At 36.5% G+C, this 19650-nt stretch overlaps 1 protein-coding gene across 4 annotated transcripts in view; it reads right to left on the bottom strand.

Annotated features, from left to right (window-relative positions):
* Positions 1-19650, bottom strand: part of LOC114143798 (transcription initiation factor TFIID subunit 4) — a 110456-nt gene that overhangs the window by 48497 nt on the left and 42309 nt on the right. For all 4 annotated transcript variants that reach the window (XM_028016125.1, XM_028016123.1, XM_028016124.1 and 1 more), the window contains 3 exons: positions 14582-14712; positions 10463-10588; positions 2539-2595 (listed from right to left, as the gene is read on the bottom strand). In XM_028016125.1, the coding sequence (XP_027871926.1) occupies positions 2539-2595; positions 10463-10588; positions 14582-14712 (314 nt within the window). The remainder of the gene's footprint in view (positions 1-2538; positions 2596-10462; positions 10589-14581; positions 14713-19650) is intronic.

Genomic DNA, 19650 nt, shown 5'->3' with positions numbered 1-19650 from the left:
TTGATCCTTGTTAGCGAGCACTGACAACACCAAGTGAAGATATTCTGGTGTAAACACACCAGGAAAACAAGAAAGCAAACTTGTGGTGTGAAAGAGCCGTCTTGTTTGCGTAAACAACATTAACCATTCGCTAAAAGATGTGTAGTCTACTTTTTGGAGCTCCACTGGGAATCCATTCAATTCAAAACCTGTAGTTGAAACAAAGAAGATACATCACTATCCTATCAAAAAAGGAAGTCTGAAAGAGTTGTTAATTTACAACACCAGTGTGGGTGTCATACCTGGGCCCACTGGGAATAGAGGGAAGTTTTGTACTATTTTCTACAGCAAAAAGTTAATACGAAGCATATTTTAGTTACCCTCATTCAAGCATGTTTTACAGAACTGTCTACCTGTTTGCAAGCAATTTAGCATTTAGTAAATGCTGCGCGAATGCTGCATGGTTGGGTAAGCAGATCTGCCAAAAGAACTGACCTGAAGCAGGAGTATTTGTAGAGTAGAAATTAGGAGAAATATCAAGAGATTGTGCTGAAAAAAACACTACATGAAACATACTGAATATAAGCTGAAAAGTTGCAGCAAAACTTAAAACTTATCTTGTTGATTGGTTTTCAGTTGAATTTTAGCAACTGTAACTTATTTATAATTAATTTAAGTTTTACTTCACTTTTGGATTGGTCATATGTAAATTTTGCTGTAAGCAATATAATCACATGAATTCCAGCTCTGAATCTCCTCTTTCTTGGGAGTTGTGCATGACAATGTGTTAATTAGGGTTGAAACGATTCCTCGAGTGATTCGAGTACCTCGATTATAAAAATTCCTCGAGGAAAATGTATCTGCCTCGAAGCGTCGTCAAGTTATGTTTTATTATTTAGCGCACCGTGTTCCGGCCGGGTTATTACTTGCGTTACCCAGCGATCTCACTTCCGCCTGAGTTGTTGACGAAAGCTAAGCGTTAGCAGCATAACATCCAGTTTTCAAGTTTGACTTGGGAAGATTTTATTGATTCATGATAATGTCTGGGTCTTTGTCGTTTTTTGGGGGACCAATAAGCATCCTTAAAATGACTGGTGGGATGCCTAGAGTACGGCAGCTTTTCTCCTCACGGAGCTGCTGCCTGGTGGCCGTTGTTCAGAGCGAACGGCAGGGAAGAGCGCTGCAGGTGTGTTTATACAGGTGAGCGGATATGAACACTGCGGGCGGCTGCACATTAGACAATTAACGTAAGTGTAGCTTTACGGATGAACCGGAAAATAAATTTCATATCATCCCGGTCTCAACAAATGGATGTCAAAGCGCATGGTGGCGGCACATAGCTGATAGATGTGTTTCTGTGTGTGACGAACAAAGGTGTCAAATCCCGTCACTAATGTGGACACAAAAGCTGAAAATGTCTGGGCAAGATGAGAGTTCATCTGTTAAACTGACTGAAGATGAATACATAAACGAAAAGCTGGAGTGTAGACATTTTTATAAGCTCATTTGTGAGCCTGCCTCTTTACTATTAAATTGAATTTCTGTATAACGTTTCTGTATAACGGTTAACTTAGAAAGTGAGCTATTATTGTTACAGGTTAATTTTCTAAACTACAGAAAAGTTATTCTTAATGATGCTCAAATATGAAAAATTGGACTGATGTTGAGATCTGATAGTAATACTGCTGTTATGTTAGATTTGCCAATGTTTTTTGTTTTTTTTATCTGAATACTCGATTAATCGTACGAATAATCGATAGATAACTCGATTACTAAAATATTCATTTACAACAGCCCTAGTGTTAATATTGTGCAAGACATTCAAAGTCCCATTTTTCCTATGTAGTTCAGTCATTTTTGTTGCCAACACAAACATTAGCTAAGATTAGCAACTACAAATTGCTACAAATTCTAGCTTACATGCTAGAATTTGTCAATTTGCTAATGTTGCCTACCAAGACATAAATTGAGTTGGTATGCCACTAGTAATTTAATTTAAATTTAAATTTAAACTTAAATTGTAAAAATAATATTGTTATAAATAAGTGAAGTCATAATCATAATATCCTGAAATAATGTTGCTTTACTTTAAATGTATAATATGTACAGGTCAAAAAAATATTTAAACAAAAATGATCTCAATAATACCTTTATTTTTTTTAAATAAATTTTATTTATTTTATTTTATTAATAAAATGTTAGGTAAGATAAAACTAACTTCATTTGCAGAAATTAGGTGCAAAATTGTGAAAATTAGACTATATAACGCTGAAATAATGCTTTTAACCTGATGGAGAGTTTATGTATTTCTCCTATAGACAGAATTCAATAACAAGGAGGCTTAATAGATGGAAAAAATGCAAAAGGGTGGAGGAAGTGGAGCATGTCTTTGGTGTGCAGAGAATCATTTTCCACAAACTGGCATCAATCGGAGCGAATAATTCCTCAAACTTTTTTTAAGTCCGACTTTAAATGGCATTACATATGTAGTGAGGCATGAAAAATTTATGCACTGGTGTCGGGGAAATGTCAAGGGTAATGATCTCCGCAGCAGCTTACCTCCTTAGCTTTCTGTTTCAGTCGAGCTTGCTCTGGGTCCTCTTGCCTGGAGCGACTCTGTGGAGTAAAAAAGGAGGGACGGGGATGGGTGGAAGGGACACAGGTTAACAGCTGGTTTAAGGAGCCCACTTTCCCAATACACACGCACACTTTTGCTACTCATCTGTTGCTGTAGCAGCAAAAAATAGTGCAAAATGGGAACAGGATACAGAGGTGTCAAGGACATCATATCTGAATACAGAGAAGTGCAATGGAGCACCCCCTGGGGGGCAGTGGCCTTTAAACCTGCTCCAAATCCAGCCCTAAATAAGCTGCTGCGGGGGGATTCTAATCAAAAGAGGTTATTAAAAAGTCTGCAGGAGCCAGGATGCACACACATGCATACACACACAAGCAGGGGAGAAGATGTTGGTGAGTGTCAGTGGCAACGACTGACTGTGTGTCACTGTGTGTGTGGCAGTGTGGCTATCTGTGTGTCCCTGGCGTAACAACACAGCACTTCTATTTTAATCAGCCACTATGATCTGGGTGAATGTACTTGTCCCTGGAAATCCTTCACGACAGAGCCAAATGCACATGTACAGATGACCACTGCGGGCAAAACAGGATCATCATGGCACAAGGGACTAACTGAGGGTTGTTTGTGAGTGCAGGCATAAGGTGGATCTTTTTATGTAGCAGCACTATCGAGAGTCTGCTCTAATAATATTCCTGATACAATGTCTTTTAAGAGTACTGCCGACCCTTGACAGTTTTTATATGCTGTCACGCAACAATCACAAATTGCAATGTCTTTTTAGGACTAATGCAAAATTAGATGCTTTTGAAATAGGGGTGCACTGATTTATCTGCCAGCCGATTTATCTGCCAGCTGATTTATCAGCGCAAACTTCCTTAATTTTGGGAGATTGGTAATTGGACAATACTCATGTGAAGCCGATCTAGTCCACCAATCTTATCTACATCTGCAAAGGTCTAAAAATCAGCCACTGTCCTCTTATGCTCTCCTGTGAGAAAGGTTGTACTGATAGAACGGCTCATCAGATCATATCTGCACATTTGCATTTTCATTTCAGACAACTGACTTTTGGCATCGACCAAAATCGGAATCAGCAGGTCGGGCTTTATAAACATCTGTAATCAGCAATGGGCCAGAAAACTGGAGTCGGTGCACCCATATTTTTAAAATATTTTGCAAATAAAATTCTGAAAGACTTGCAGAAAGAAATTCTTAAGAAGTTCTGTTTGCAGTTTGTCACAAGATGTGGAAGGGAAACACCAGACATGAGGAAGAAGGTCCTGTGGTTACAAGAAACCAAAATGTAGCATTTTGGCCTGCATGCAAAACACTATAAACTAATACTGAGGTTAGTGCCACACAAAGTGGTGACATCATGCTGAGGTGATTATTTTTTCAGCACAATTAGGAAAACCTGACAATTGTTGATTTGAATATGGATTTTCCCAAATAAACTGTAAGGTAATTCTTGAAGAGAAAAAAATGCCTGAAAAATATTTGAGATTGGGTTGGAGGGTCACCTTCAACCAGGACAGTTATTCTAAACACCGAGCCACAATTACATGCCTTTGATCCAAGTAGAATCATGTGTTAAAATGACCCAGTCAAAGTCCAGAGATCCAATTAAGAAACATGTGGCAAGACTTAGACTTTAATATTAACAGACTCTCCATGCAAAATGAAGCTGTGCTGCAAAGTTGGTAAAAATTTCAACCTGCAGATGAAGCCGGTAGAAAAACATTCCAAAAGACCTGAAGTTGTAATTATAGCCAAAGGTGGAAGTAAAAGGTATTGACTCGAGAGAGATCTGAATACCTAACTTTTATCAATTTATTTTAAAAGAATTTTATTTATTTTGGGTTAATATTTATCACATAAAACCCAATAAAATATATTAAAGCTTGTGGTTGTAACTTGTTAAAATATGAAACAGTTAAAGATTCATGAATACTTTGGAAGGGACTATGTTTGGCAAACAAGATATATGCAATTATTCATATATTAGATTTTCAGTGTCAAAGGGATCATAAAACTTTATTCCTTGCCTGCTTTCAACAATGGAGTATTAAGGCCTGTACTAAGAACATTAAAAAGAATATGAGAATCGAGTCAAAATTACAAGAATTAAAGTCATAATATTATGAGAATAAAGTCGTACAAAAATACAGTCAGAATAATATAGATGCAGTATTACAAGAATGTCATAATATTACAACTTTATTCTCATAATTTTATGACTTTATTCTCACATTATTAGGACTTTATTCTCGTATTAGGTCTGCTTTATTCTAGTATGACTTTATTCTCTTAATATTATGACTTTATACTGATATAATTATGACCCTATTCTCGTATCATTTCAACTTTATTCTTGTACATTTTATTCTCTTAATTTGATGACTTTATTCTTGTAATTATATTTATTTATTTCATTCTTAGTATGGCCCTATTACTCTCTTGTAACTTTCTTCTATTTAACCAAAAATCCAGATTTTCCATAGCTATTCCTTACTACCACCTTTCTTTTTCTTCTGACCATCTATTATATCACATGGATGGAGACGAAAAACTCCTAAGCCTTCCTGCTAATTGACTTTACATATATCAGGCAGTCCACATATTGGTCGGTGTCTCAACTGAGACTAATGTGTTTGCCCTCCAGTGGGCCGGAGCATCCCTCAAGTCCTGAGTCATATTTTAAATGGCCGGCACAGTCGAGGGAAAGGCTTACTGTGAAGGAGGAACGGTGGGAGACGACAGTGGAAGAGATTATTTCAATGGATTTCTAATTCTGGGAGCCAAATTAGCGGGTGCTGAAGCAGGAGACATGGCGAGCGGGGTGGGGGGAGGAGTAGGAGGGGTCGGTACAGATGGACTGTTTACAGAGACCAGCGGTGCCACTGGCACACTCTGCGTCTCCTCTGCCAGCTGCCCCGGTTTCTCTGCTTACAGCAGGGACCACAGAAGAGAAGAGATGAGGACTGGATACTGCTATACATGCAGATGAGGTTTACTGCTCTTCACTTAATGGATGGTTGTGTAAACTAGCAGTGTTTTTTATGTTTTCATAAGTCGGTGATAGTGCGATGCATTTGGTGGCGTTTTAACCCCAGTTACGTTACTTTGTTTTCAGTTTTTCATCTATCTGTTGCCTTTTCTGAGGCCAGTACAGTCGGCTGCTGTATTGACCAGAACCCTCATGTAAAATACATTTTTAACATCAAAATAATCCCATTAAACTAAGGGAATTCAGTTAATATAAAAATGTTAAGTGGAAGGAGAGAATATATGGATATCTACATTTTTTTGGAGAAAAAAAACCTGAAAGTGTTCACCACAGTCACGGCACATCTAGAGACTGTTTGCCAGTTCTTCTGCTTAAAATAGCTCAGGCTTAGCCACATTAGATGGAGAACATCTATGAACAATAATTTTCAAGTCTTGCAACAGATTGTCAGTTGAATTTCAGACTGAACCTAGGTCATTTTGACAGAATATCCTTTTACAGGGTATCAAACTCCAGTCCTCCAAGGTTGAAGACAATGTACCTTTCAGGTGTGTCCAATGCATCCAAAACAAATGGTAAGATTAACTCCTCAGCATGCAGTAAATGTGTTCAGTCCTTCTGTTGGACTAATTATTTGATTAAAGTGTGATGAGGCATCTAACTTTGCAGGACAGGAGTTTGACGCCTGAAATTTAAACATTTTATTGCAGCTCTGGGTGGATGTTTGTGGTCTGTGCTCACTTGTCTTCTTAATACTCTAGTAAGGCCAGATTTGTGGATTTCACAACTAGTCACTGAACTGTTGTTAAAAATTGTTTAAAACCATTCATTTTCCTTCCTCATCACAGTTGTGCACTGCGTTGTTAATCTACCACATAAAATTCCATTAAGATATAAAGACGTGTTGTGGTTGCACGTAGCAAGACGCAATGTGAAAACATTCAAAGAGGTGTCAATTCTTTTTAAGACACCACACAAATAGTCCGCCACAGTACAAAGTACGTACATTGTTTAAAATCTATTGTTTTTCTTATCAGGATTTTAAAAAATGACTGCAGAGACAACTATCAGCATCAAATCCCATTGACGTTTTTGTCATGACTTAGGGCTTCAATTTAGGCACTAATGCTGGGAATGCTGTCAAAACTAATTGATATATTTTGATTTACCATAAAATAAAATAAAAACATGGAGTCAGATCATTTTAGCTTTTCTGCACAACAATCTTGAGAACTCTGTAGAACCAGTGTTGTTATAATGTACTGCAGGAAAACCCATAAAAAATAAGACAAGTCACAGGCTAGCATTCTCCTGGAACCTAACAACAATGAAGAAGAATGGAAATATTTTTAGAGAGAAATATACATCAAAATTTGAGTTCCAAGAGATATGTATTTGATATATGTTGGTTAAGAAAAAGAATTAGGTTAGCTCTGCAGCCCCTTTAACTGTAAGTTTGGTGCTGAATCCTTTTTTTGGACCATTAGCAGTTATGTTACCCACCGAGTTAAAAGCCAGTTTACTAATGAAACAGTAATAACTACGTATATTTGCCCCTTTATAATGCACAACTAATGTACAGAAAGCCTGAACACACATGTGCAAAGCTGTGGTATTTTCTCAGCAACTGCAAGTGGAACAAGTTGTGTAATCATTACGCAAAGATCTGCTTTCCAAACTTCTCCTTAAACCAAAACGCCATGGCAACAGGAGCCAAAAAGCCACAGATATAGCTGTGGGGTGAAGTCAAACTTTCCTCTGCGACTCTCATGCAAACCAAACAGCCTCAAGTGTAGCTCCTCCAAGAAGGACCAGGTTTCATTTTGAGGAGTTATTTGCAATTGCTGTTAACAAAACAGGATTCAGTAGACAAAAAAGTAGAAGATTGGAGTGTTTAATAATGCAGAGCCATAGGGAATCTAAAAGCTTTTTCTTTACACCATTCTTTTTAAAACAAAGCAATTTGGAGTTGTAGTTTGTGTTGATGCCAGGGCTTTTTTTCAAAACCGACCAGCAGGAATGTTATGGTTTTTCCAAAACACATAAGATAACAAGCAGGTCTTAAGGTAATTTGGTCAAAGTTCAACGACGAGGGGATTTTTCTAATACCCTGCATGGAAAGACTGGAGTATAATAATGCAATTAAGAAAGTGAGGTGTGCTTTTAAGAGAATCTGTACTGTGGGACCCCAGTCCCATCAGAAATAATTAAATTAACCTACCTTTCCACTAATGTTGCACTGCAGGGCATTTTCATTTGATTTTTTTTTTGGTCTGCGGTGAACTTTCTAAATTTGAAAAGAGACAAATGGCTTCTCAACAAGAGACAAATAATGATACCAGGCATGTATTACAGCTACTTAAAGCATACAGAACTCATATTATGTATGATTTTTGTGTAGAGATGTATTTTTATAATAGATCTTTATTATCATAAATAATAATTGATAATTGGAAAGATACTGAAATAAAAAATTTAAAATAATACCTTCACTACAAAATAATTTAAAGCATTCATAATTGCCACTTATAATATTTTGTCCTGCAAATACATTCATGATTAATAATATATGTTAAGGTTATTATTTCCTATTTTATTAGTATTTCTAGAGCCCCATAAATGAAAAGAGAGAATTTGTCCCAAATATACAAACTCCTTAAAATCCATTTCAATTACAGCTAATAAAGGACAGACTATAGTTTTAGATTTTTTTTAAGTAGATAGTTTTTAAGTATTTCTATAAACTGAGACTGTAAGAAACATAATTAGACTGCAAGTGTCTCTCAATAAATCTGGATATTATAGAAAACTATTTTAGCAATCCAAACTGTGAAAATCATATATAAGTTCAATTCATAGAGTAGTATTTATCAAGGGCTTAGTTCCATTAATTGTCATGATTCAAGTTGCAACTAAAATTACATTAAAAAAAAGAATATTATAGAAGACTAATAAAATGTACTACAGAAATGTCAGTGTACTGAAAAACATGTCTGGGGCTCCTCTTGCACAAATCCCTGCATCAATGCGGCGTGGCACGGAGCTGATCAGTCTTCCTCCTTACAATACTCCACAGTTTGTCTTTGAAGTTTAAAGTCAGATCAATTTGATGACCAGTTAAGTACAACGATTGGTCACCAATTAGTAGGTGTTGCTACTTATGCCAGCTATTGGTACATTTGATAGTATGGGCAGAAAATAAAATCAGCATCACCATGCAAGATTGTTATGGTGACTTTGAACTTGAAGAAACACATGTACCTACATAATGACATCACCAAAATCATCACTAATTTTTGAAACTTCATACTGGATCTCAAGCAAACTGTAGAATTAGCAGTTCTTTACAATCCACTCAGTGCTGTGACTTTTGCATCCTTTCCTGCTACACTTTTTTTCTTCCACTCAGCTTTCAATTAATATATTTAGATATATATTTAATATATTTAGCACTCTCAGAACAGCCGGCTTCTTTAACAATTAGCTTTTATGGCTTAACATCCTCCATGTGTCAGTGACTGTCAGCTATTACCTGTGACCTGTAAGCCATATTTATCAAAATGAAATAAATGGTTAAACATTATCATTCTGCATCTAATAAGTCTACACAATGTTTAATTTTTGATTCAAATTACAAACTTGAATTGAATGCTTGATAATATTTTAACTGACTCACATGCACCTAGCGGCTTTCTGACATATAAAACATAAATGAAGACCACAGTTGTGGTTTGCAAGTAAATTGTTATTAATTATAAGTTACCAGATGCCTATGCAACGTTGGAGAAGTGTATAGGAATTCTTAAAAGCAATAAAAAAGTCAGTTAAATATAAAGTTCCACGGATTCTACTCTTATCCTCAAGTTTTAAAACTAATACAAATGCAGCATCTGTTGATTCACCGATCCTTTTTTCCCCCCCAACGCCTGCACAATGACTCCAAGCTACAGGTCAAATACAGTTTTTGACCACAGAAAGCTCAAGCTGTTACTGGAAGACCTTTATGAAAAAAAAACAAAAAACTTTAGCTTGGAGTCAGTGTGTGGAATTTTTTTCATTGACTTTCAAATTGCCTCACACCTCCTGTGAGCACCTTCCAGATTTTTATGCTTCATATTTTCTGAGTACTCTTATTTCTTTAAGGGGTCATCTGTAACATAATTGTTAATCGACATCTTATTACAACATTTTTCATAATCAAGACTTAGTGTTGTGTAATTAATCGATGCATGAAGGCATGACTTTTTCATTTGGCCTTAGCTAATCATTAATGAGTGTTGTTTGTTTTTTTATTAGAAATGTAATGTGGCTGACTTTCTGAGTAGAGCATTTGTTGATAAAAGCTTTTATTGGAGATGAATCAATCAGTTCTTTATACTGGCCATTCTTCTTTCCGTGTACCACAAAAGAAGAAAAAGTCAAAGAATTACAGGATTCTCCTAATTTGTGCCTCAAAGAATACAGATTTTTTTTAAATGATGTTGGTTGATATGTGAACAGGTTGAACATGTTGGGATCTACATTTAATGCATTTAATGAAAGGAAAGAAGAGTCCAATTTTTCAGCGTTGAAATGCAGATCACCCTTCAGAGCTGACTGATGTCTGATCTCGGGCTAATTGACTGGTGCAGAAACACAATTTGGATTGATAAGAGTCCGGTTTGTGTGCTGGATGGGAGTTTCATGTCATATAAATCTCAGCCCTCCCTCCTTGCATCCAGGGAAGAAGCGCCAGGACAGAGGAGGCCTGGGGCCATCAGTCTGGGTCACCTCATCCATGGGAGTCACACTCTAATTCATCTGTCAGAGCCGACACGAGAGCAACATGCACACACATGCATGCACATGTCCGTTGTCACACGTACGCACAAAGCGGGATGGAGGTGATGGTAACTCACTTTAGCGGCTTTCAGAAGGATCTCTCTCTCCTGCTCGTCCTTCCTCTGCTTCTCGATCCTCTCCAGCTGCTCGAAGAAGCGGAGCTGCGACCGAACGTCTGCAGACTGTTCGTAGCACTCGTCGTCCTGGCAAGCAGACGGAGAGATTACAGCAGCGGCAGCATTACGACAATGACATATTGAGAAGCTACTTCTTTGGCTCCGGTTGGATTATTAGTCAACTTTAGAACAGATGACAGTAGCTAATAAAAATATCTCTGAATCAGAGGAAAAATTCCTCCAGAATATAACCAAACGTCACAGAAATATTCTGGTAGGCATTACTGAAGTACTGTCATCTTTGAAAGATGAAGATTTCATCGTCCAACTGGCTTTCTGTGTTTTGTCAAAGCTTGCATCACTGCTCATGTAAAAGAAAATCCACTTCTGATGCAAAAACTTGAGGAATTACTCCAAATGCTGGCCTTTAAAGCATTATTGTTCAACATGACATATAATAAAAATATTCACTTTGATGTGAAAGTTAGAAAGTAATTTTATTACTTTTACATTTGTTATTGTCACTTAATGAGCATACTGACATGAGACAAGCTGAGAAACATCTGTTTCTACATGGTCATATCCTAGATGTAACTTCTGCAAAGTCAGCGACTTGATGCAGTCATCTGGATTTTCTTAGATAGAAAGGTTTTTAATAATTTATGTCATACACTAAACATGACTGCACTATTTAATAGCTTGGATCAAATTGGAATGTATGTAAACAACTTTGAATCTTTTTATAGGATTGGACTGAATTGATTGATATAGAAAATCTGGAGAAAACAGTCTAGATCACCAGTGAAGAAAAGGAGAACAAAATTGTGGATTTGGACACGTAAGAATGAGAAATACTGCAAAACCTTTGGATTTGATGGAATAAATCTGAGGTTTTTCAACTATTGATGTGTTTTCCTGCTTTCACGCGTTCAGTTGAGGCTGAGATCTCCCTCATGCTGACAACCATGTGGGGAAAAAAGTTTATTCATCAGTGACAAAGAATAAAATTATTACTCCTTTCAGAAGCTTTCATTTTCCAAAATGTATTTATTTATTTACTTTCTAGTGAATTTTGTAACACTATTTTTATCACAATAATAAGTGGCTGGATTAGGGTGCTGCAAAAAAAAACACTAATAAATGTGGACAAATGTAGTTTATTCTTAATTTATCTATATGATTTTATTTTTGTGTTGAAGAATAGAATTCAAATAAATAAAAACAGAACGTGGGTAAAAAATAAAACAAATTTTATGGGTTTAGTTAACTCACTGTGGGCAGCTGGGACAATTTTTAACACTTGGTTCCTGTGTTATAACTGTCTCTGGGTGTCAGTAACTTTTATCTCTGTTAATGTTCATGAGTCCGTATTCAGTTTTATTCTGACTTTCTTTAGTCTTATCTAAAAGAAGCTACTAGTTAAGTCTTGAAAAGTATTACGTTGATTAACAAAACTTTCTTGTGAAATTAGAGCCACTGAGAGCTAAAAAAATTAAATATTATACAATTAATTTTGGGCTGAGCTGCAAGTAAATCTAACATAAGTAATCTCATCATTACTGGTTGTTGTAGAGCTTGAGCTCATCCATAGATCAGATTATGACTTTTGAATATGAAGTTTAAGAAACCCTGTTTTACAGCCAAAAACCACGTTTATATTGTATGATTAAATCTTTGGTTTCAATTCATAAATAGAAGAGAAAACCTCTGAACACATTTAGTTTAACAACAGCAACAAAAATATAACTTAACTCAAACCCAACCAGTCTGCACGCATCCCCACACATTGCCACACAAACTTCTTCTATTTACAGACTCTTCGCTTCATCTCCCATGTGGCAAATAGGAAGGCAAACGTAAAAACAACTTTTTTAGGTCATCAAAAGTTAATAGGATAATTGCTTATTTCTCCCTATGTGACTGCACGTCTCTGATGCAGCTCTTATCTCGTGTTGCGCTTTATTTCTATGTCACTCTCCTCTCGACTTCCGCCTGTGTGTAGGGGTGTGTTTCCATAAGGGGATGAGAGGAGCTGAGTGGCACAGAACACAAAGACACATCAGAGGGGGCTTTTCACCAGCACCCCCCACCTCCACCCCACTCTTCTGTCTCTCTCATCCAGCCTCGCTGCTCTTTGTTGCAGAGCTGAGCCTGCACTCTTGCCGTAGCTCCTGCTGAAGCCCAGCTGCTCTTTAAGAGGCCGCTTTGTCTTTTGGTCTTTCTCCATCGCTCCCTCTCTCTTTCTTTTTTTCCGCTGATGTCAACAGACTGGCTTCACAGAGCTCCGTGCCTGTCTCTCGAGCACACCTCATTTGGAAAACCACAAAAAAGAAGAAGAACGAATGGAGAGAAGCGGCGCAAAAACAAGAAGGGGACAACTGTGCCAATGCTTTCCCTCCCGCTGCCTCGGCATCAAGAAAAACATGTTTTCAAAGTTTCCCCCCAGTTCTTCTCACAATGCAAAGACATTACCTTATTGTGGAGATAGATTTTGCTTTAATGTAGACCAATTAAATGTTGTTATATGACTACATTCATCAGATGTGAGGGGCACAGGCGCCCCTAATGAGAAAAGCATGCAGGTGTACGTAGGCGAGCACTTTTTTTTAGGTTTTCAGTGACTGAGTAAAAACTTGCAGCTCTCTCTTGGTAATAACTTGAGGACATTTAAGATGCTCTTTCTAAATTTTATGTTTGCATTAGTAATAAATGAAAATTAGTTTTGTGATGTGTGGATATGGCCAGATATAGCAAAGGAAAATGCTGCAAAAGCTCAGTGAAGTTTCTTTCTCCGTTGTATGTAAAACCATATTTATTCTGAATATTTTCTTCTGCTAATGTGGGTCAGAAGCTGCAAACACATTGTGCCGTTGGACTTTTTCACATTTTGTTGCAACCAAGCAAGTTAAAACCTTAAATTTTATGTAACAGACAAAAACAAAGTAAGACATAATTGGAAAGCAAAAGAAAAATCACACATGACTTGCATATTTATTCTATGAAAGAGGGAGATTGAAAAAAAGAACTGACTTTAATCTCAGAAATAAAATTTTTTTGCAAAGAAAAAGCCAGAATTCTGAGTAAAAAAGTTTGAATTTTGAGGAAAAAAAATATCAGAATTTAAACTTTTCTCTGTCGTTTTGAGTTAAAGATGCATACTTTTCATCTTTTCATCTAGATAACACAAATATTATCTATATCTGCAGGTATAAATAATATTTATATATTAAGTTTGAATAATTATAATCTTAAATTTTAAATTTAATTTATCTATAATAGATAATATTTATCTATACCTGCAGGTATAGATAAATTAAATTTAAAATTTAAGATGATAATTATTCAAACTTAATACCTCCAGGAATGAGGAACATTAACTTAGGTTAACTTTACAGCTTCATTAACTGCAATGCCTCCATCACCATCCTGAACAACCCTATCTACTGTGTTTCTCACACAGACACTGTATGGAAGGAGATTATCACCACTTCTTTGTTTATGATTAAGTTGTTCTGAGAGCTTTTTAATTTTAATCAATTGCGGTTTTATGTCTGCTTTGTTCTGATGCAACAACTGCTTTTAAATTTGCTTTAAAAATAAATTTGATTTCACTTTGGCAAACTGCAAAGGGGACTTATTATGGTTTTCATTCAAAAATGGCTCAATTCTCAGCACGCTCATTTTTAGTGCACAACTAATAGTTGTCAAGTCAATACTTTCTCCCAAGTGAGCTTTGGCTCTCTGCAGCTCCTCCAGAGTAACCGAGGGCATGCCGAATTGCTACTTTAATAAATATAAAAACACAAATTGCTTATAAAGTAAATAGAGAAGTAAGTTGGTTGCACTGAATTTTATGAAGGAATATCATAGTAAAAGGAGCTGAATACAAATGCATGCCACACTTTTCAGCCTTTTTTTTTTTTTTAAGAAAACAGCAAAAGAAGTGTATTATTTTCCCTCCTACTTCACAATTATGTACTTTTATGTAATGTTGTTATGTCAGACAAAATCCCAATAAGACACATTGGGTGTTGTGACTGTATAGTTAAAGCTGCAACTAAACTTTGTCAAGACATTTACCTTACAGGAGTCGATTCGATGCTGTGCGATGATGGAAACCTTTTGTACCACAGTTCGGAGTCGAGACTGTGCAGCGTGTGAGATGAATGTCACGGCTTCCATGGGAACCTCTGTCACTCCAAACTTCTTAGCTGTGAAAAACATTTAAATATGGTATATTTACTATATAACACTTCAAATAAACACAAAAGACCCACAACATACACACGTCCATATCTATTGCGTAGCATCCACACACGAGGATAACTACAGATTATCCAGGGCAATTAACTTGCAGATGGAGGACTAATCACATGGAAAAGTTAATTTGTTTCACAGCCTTAGTGTGAATTCTAGAGTGGTTTTATTAACTGAGCTTCTACCAGTGTGGAACTGACATTGACCATCTCTTTCTGCAGAAGGATAATTTAGTTTCCTTGTAGCAAAATTCATCTGAAGACATAACAAAAGAGAGGAGGACAGACTTTGGTAGGGTTAGTATCTGTTTCCAACCTCCTTTTAAATTATTCCATTAACATAATTTTCTCTCTGGCTCCCTTTTAAGTAAACCACACCAATTATTTAAGTCAGCCGAACAATACATACACTCTTCAACTGCTCAAGCTTTGAACAGATGGAAGACGCCCTCTTGCTATTATAATTGCAGTGGCAACACATGCGGCAATACCAAGAGGTCACAGGGAAATTGCTAATAGGATTCCACTCCCTAAGAATACAATCTTTCTGGGACATTAATATTTCAGAAAAGGTTTAGGAGATTCAGCTACAGAACGAGAGGAAAATTTCTGTGAGTAAAAAACAGTTTCTGGAGCTCACACTAATTATAACACTTCATCTAGAAAAAGAACAGACTAATGATCAACAAAGCCTTAGTGCTTTGGGTTTTACTCCAACTAGAGGAACAGGAAAGATGTTAGAAATACTATGCACCATAGTAATTAGAAATACAGGATTGCAGTTTTCTTGGGCAACTCCGATTTCTAGCCTACCGATCACAAATGTTAAAACTGAAATCATAAATTAACAAAATATAATTAATCAATAATAGTTGGGGCACAAGGCTTTGCTGCACAATGTGCATGTTAGTTTGATAACTAGAACATTTCTGAAGAAATTTAAATGGGGCCTGCCAAAGTGTGCCTATCGGTTTTAACCCAGCGTTCTGATGCTAGAAATTAGCATCAACACTAGAGTAAGCTACAATGTACTCAATAGCATGTGGAGATTGACAAGCACGTTGAGTAACATGGACTTACTTCATTCAGTATGTTAAAATTAGTATATAAGCTAAAATAAGACAAAATACTAATGTCAGCCTAAATGCTGCCAGTGCCATGTAAGGTATGACTAACATGTTGTCTTACATTGACTTCCTCCAATCAGTGTGCTAAACATAGCTAGGTTTAGTACAGCTATGCTGAATGAATTTTTAGCAAATTCATTTACAAAGTGAATTGTAAATGAATTAATTTACAAAATTGGAGCTAGGTAAATATTACATAACTATATTTATTCCAGCTTTCAGTCGAACCTCTACACAAAACATAGCTAATCCATGTTTAGCACACAGTGGGGAGCACCCCTACACACGTTATCACACTAGTGATATCTTATACTACTTTACAAGAATTGTGCAGTTGGTAAATTTTATTTATATATATATATATATATAAAATATTCACTTTTCTGCAATATATATATACATACAGTGGAGGTATCAGCTTCAGAAGGGCCTCCCTTCTGAAGCTGCTACCCCTGCGACCCGACCCCAGATAAGCCAAAGAAAATGGATGAATGGATGGACGGATGGATGCAGTTGGTGAATTTTGCAGAAAAGTGAAAATGTTTTTTGTTTTTTTTTCATTGGTGATAAATATATTATAAAACAAACATTCATCACAAAAGTAAATATCTTATTTATACTTCGTGGCACTTTGTTACCAGAAAATGTGCTCATCTCTTAGCAACAGATTAACAACAAATATTATTGTTGAAAAAATATAAGATTTCTTCTGATCTTTTGAAATACTACTTATCTTATACTACTTACCACTTAACAAGAATCGTGGATTTGGTGGATTTTGCAGAAAAGTGAAAATGTTTTTCACTTTTACTAGAAAATTTAAACAGGGTCTGCCAAAGTTTGCCTGTTGGTTGAACCCAAATCAGGTGTTCTGATGCTACAAATTAGAAACAATGCTAAGCTTAGCTAACTTGTACTCATTACTATTTGGAGAATTATAACCATGTTGACGAACATGGACTTAGTCCATTCAGTATGCTAAAATTAGTGCTTAAACTAAAATTAGCCAAAATGCTTATGTAAGCCTAAATACTGCCATTGACATGTGGGGTATCACATGCATGTTGTCTTACTCCATACAGTATACTAAACATAGTTAATCAATTTTAAAAAAGCTAAAATGGTTATTATAGGGAAAAGGCTAATGCTAACTCGTGCTCCGCAAGGCAGTGCACCAGTGGCTGGCAGTGAAATGCTAATATTTTTGCTAACGTTAATGCAATGCAATGCCATGCTCTGCAGGTTAGTGCAACCTTAGTACAACCTTGTACCAGATTAGCGCACCGCAAGACACTAACTATAATAAAGAGTCATTCTATTGACGGTAGAATAATAGGCATTTATTGTTTTCTTCCACTTCACAATTATGCATTGCTTTTTGCTGCTCCATCACATGAAACCTCAATAAAATACATTAAGCTTTGTGACTGTAATAAGAAAAAATGTGAAAAACTTTAAGAGATATGAAAAGCTTAATGTTTTACTTTCATATTGAAAACAAACTTGAATTTATATGTTTTGGATCTGAAAGTGAGTTAAGTCTAGTTTAGCATTCAAAGCTAAAAATCACTTCCTACAAAACTCAACAACGCACTAAAGGGCATGTATCAACACTCTTTTAGAGAAACAAGTCATCAAATTAATTTATTTGACTTCTTCTCATGTAGTAGAACTTGTTTACACCATATTTTCAGAAAACATTTTTCAAGTACCCCTACATGTGCTCAGAGACCTGTAAGGCAGAAGAGGACTATCGTTACTTTGAGGAGTTTTTTCTAGAGAACCCCAGCTGTGATCTGGGTCCCTCCTCCCCATGTGGCTGGACAAGCCTGGAGAGCAAAGAGGGGAGGTAGAGAGAAGTTTGATAAAAGATGACTAGCATAAATGTTTCTTTGCTAGGGATAAATTAAAGAGTGGAGAACAAACAGAAAAACACACTATAAATGTTATGGACATGGATGCAAGATATAATATTTCACCTCTGCCGAATTAAAAAAATATGGAATCCGGATATTTATACTGAAAAATGTTTTTATGAAGTAAGGAACGAATCATAATGAAGTTTTAGTAGGATGCTACTATAATAAACCAGGGCTATACAACAGACTGGAACAGCGGCTCTTCTCTGATTGAGTAGAGCTGGCAGGCTGGGGGAGCCTCCCTTGGACTGCTGTCAGCTGTGAGCGCACAGAGACCAATCACTGACACAACAAAGCTGCATAAGTGCCACTTCCCCAGCAGGGGGCACCCTAGCCTCCTGCCCCGTATCATGCTGTGTGCTACCCCGAGGAAAAATTTATATTTTAAAACAACCCCTCTACCCCAAGGTGACGGGATAACAACCATGCCAAGAGTCCACGTAACGAAACATGACCTGCAGGCCCCCATGCTACACTAAAGATACTTTAATTGAGATGAAACAAAATGAGGGCGCCAGGCTCCCCGTCTTGTGGAATTACGTTGTATGTTTTTTGATCCGTTGCACAGGAGAAAGATACTAGGCGAAGTTTCATTTGGAGTAGGAACACCCTATATAACTTTTTATACATTTTAGTGTGCATTCTAAGAATATTTAACGGCTTAACATGTTTTGGAGTTAGAAGTATTGAAAGTATTATACATAAACCAGTAGCGTAAATCATTTTTTCCAACATCTTATTTTAAAAAGCGTAAATTTTTTTCATACTGTCCTTTTTCTGACAAAACAAATTTGTATAACCCTCAAGCTGTAAGCCATCATAGATGATAACACTGTACATTACCAAACCCTCTTGACACCCATCACCGTGTATCACTATAAACAGGGAACTGATTGACTGCTTTTACCAGGAATATATTCAATGGAGGTGAAGCATAGAAAAATAATGCAGCCAAGATCATCTGGGTAAGGAAGCAAACATGTGAAGAGTGCTGACTTCTGATTATCCCCTAAATATATATCTCTGTTGAAAATCATTTTTGCCTCAAGACTATGAAACAATTGATGTATATGTCTGAATCCATTAGCCAGAAAGCTGGGTGGCTGTAGGTTCAGGTTTGGAACAGACTCTATTCATCTAATTCATTTTTCCTGTAGGAAGGACAGTTTAAAAAATCTTAATATATACAACTGAATATCATCATCAGAAAGATGATAGGAATATATCATCTTTATGTTGATGATATTTTGTTTCATTGGTCATTTTACTGCAATGTACACAATAAGCTGTCTTTTGTGATGAAATGACTTACTAGCTACAGTATGTCACAATTACCTACAGTTAAACTCAAAAAATACCAAAACTCCTACTATTGCCCTGAGCAACGTCAATCTGCCAGAAAGGCCTTGGTGAATTAAGCTCTTCTGTTCAGTAAAGTCTTGGAAACATTGTTGTTAAGTTTGGCTCCGCTATGACTGTGGAGTCATTAGAGTCAATAAAGTCCTGCTTTTTCCAACACAGAAACATCACTAAGCTTTAACAACTGAAACACTGTGTACCATTGGTATTAAACTGCACTAAAACAGACTAAATCAAAACATCACCACTATGTTTCATTCCTTTAAAAACAACCTTTTTTTAGTCAGGGCGACAGTATGAGAGTCACTCTTCAAAAGACAAACCCATGAAGTATTTATGTCTGTGCCCGAGGTCCAGTAAGTTCAGTCAGCCACTGAAGAATTGATTAAAGGAGGTGAAAGAATTGTTAGGTGCAGCAAATTCAAACCACGTACAAACAAGAGAATATTCAGCCTCAGCTACGGAGGGAGTCAAAATCATCACTGTCT

This window comes from Xiphophorus couchianus, chromosome 4 (genome assembly GCF_001444195.1).
Source record: "Xiphophorus couchianus chromosome 4, X_couchianus-1.0, whole genome shotgun sequence".
Taxonomy (NCBI): Eukaryota; Metazoa; Chordata; class Actinopteri; order Cyprinodontiformes; family Poeciliidae; genus Xiphophorus; species Xiphophorus couchianus.
This window is presented reverse-complemented; position numbering and strand designations above follow the sequence as displayed.